The 1,714-nt window shown below is 36.6% G+C and overlaps 1 protein-coding gene across 1 annotated transcript in view; it reads right to left on the bottom strand.

The window, feature by feature from the left end:
• The window catches only part of LOC135202840 (uncharacterized), a 5,314-nt gene extending 3,856 nt beyond the window's left edge, over positions 1-1,458 (bottom strand). The window contains exon 1 of the mRNA XM_064232299.1: positions 1,372-1,458. Within this exon, the coding sequence (XP_064088369.1) occupies positions 1,372-1,458 (87 nt within the window). The remainder of the gene's footprint in view (positions 1-1,371) is intronic.
• Positions 1,459-1,714: the final 256 nt, after the last annotated feature.

The raw sequence follows: 1,714 nt of genomic DNA, 5'->3' as shown, positions 1-1,714 counted from the left end.
AAATTAGAGGTTTATTCACCGAGGAAGCATATCACTTGGAGATACGAACCTGTAAGAATACTAGTACTTTCAATAAATGGAAATTATGATAATCGACTAAGCAGCTTATAAACCTAAATGCATTCCGTATCTTACATTAATATGAAGCTACCGGGAGACTATGTTACTGCCAGAAGTATTAACGGTCCTGGCACATAGAAGCTTAATTGTAGGACGACTCGCAACGGGCACGGTGTAAGAGCAAGGGCGAGAACCATCGGATACTCCAATAGAGAAGTGATGAGGACGAGGACTTGCAGTTTCTTCAGATGAAGGACTGGCAGATCTACGAATGACTTTGGGAGTGCTTACGTACTACCTACTGCTGGTGACGACTCACCCAAGGACTCACCAACTCATTCACTCACCCACTACCTCACTGACGGCCTTCCTTCGTCCACCCCCGATTTTACCTCGGTTCGGGAAGACATAAACATTTATGTTAACTGCCGCCTGCTAAGGACTAAACAACTAGTAGTTCTCTTGTCGGGAAGTTATATCACCGTAATACTTACTGGTCCTTTCTCCCGGTATATAAATAATTATTATTCAAAACTCATAACATTTGGTGAAAATATATAATATGTATATATGTATGTATATATATATATATATGATATGTATATATATATATATATATATATATATATATATATATATATACAAAATGGCACTACACACAAACACACATTGAAGTATAAGCATCGGGTGTCTGTTACCACGAGTAAACATATATATATATATATATATATATATATATATATATACTATATATACATATACATATAACATATACATATACATATATATATATATATATATATATATATATATATATATATATATATATATATATATATATATATATATAATGGCACTACATACACATCGAAGATTAAAATATAATCTCGTGCGTCTGTCACCACAAGCAAATCAGGACTAAAGTGGCACTTGCGCAACTAGCACATCTTGCAAACAAGGACTCCAGTGCCACTTGGGAGACTTGCTTCACATAGCATATCCGTGACTAAATGGGTTCATGAGTGCCTGGCATCACATACAGACAAGGTTTAACGAGGGCTCAGGTGACTATAGTCGAACCAAAATGTCGTGGCGGATGTCGAGAGGTGTCATCAGAATGCATCGTATTTGAATCTAAAAGTTTAGGTCTTTATTTTCCTTGTAGACAAAGGGAAAATCTCATCGGGATATTAGGAAAGCCGGATTAAGTTCTGTACTGGATGGTGCGAGACCAATCCCTCCACCCACAGTTTTGTTTCTTTCTTTTTTCCTTTTCCTTTCTTATAAATCTATCATAAATAGTTTACATACATCTGGAATACTGGTAGCTTCACGTGCCCAATCGTAAACTCTCGTCACATCGGTCAAGGGATTATCCGTTTCTTTCGCTCCTTCCATTCTGAAGCAGGAAGAACACGCCAGCAAGTACTTTTTCTTTTACAGGGTGAGTTGAGTGAGTAACAATGTACAAAACGCTGTTATGTATAGACGAAGATGAATGACCAAACGAATTTCATAGCTGTATAATGACGAGTTAAATCCTAATCATGCAAGCTGGAATTTCAATTCTTTAAAGACGAGACCTCGGTACCTGATAAAATCTTTCAGTAAGATCAACTTAGCTTATAAGGAGTTTGGAGGCAGTCTTATTTTG

Source organism: Macrobrachium nipponense, chromosome 33, assembly GCF_015104395.2.
Source record: "Macrobrachium nipponense isolate FS-2020 chromosome 33, ASM1510439v2, whole genome shotgun sequence".
Lineage (NCBI taxonomy): Eukaryota > Metazoa > Arthropoda > Malacostraca > Decapoda > Palaemonidae > Macrobrachium > Macrobrachium nipponense.
This window is presented reverse-complemented; position numbering and strand designations above follow the sequence as displayed.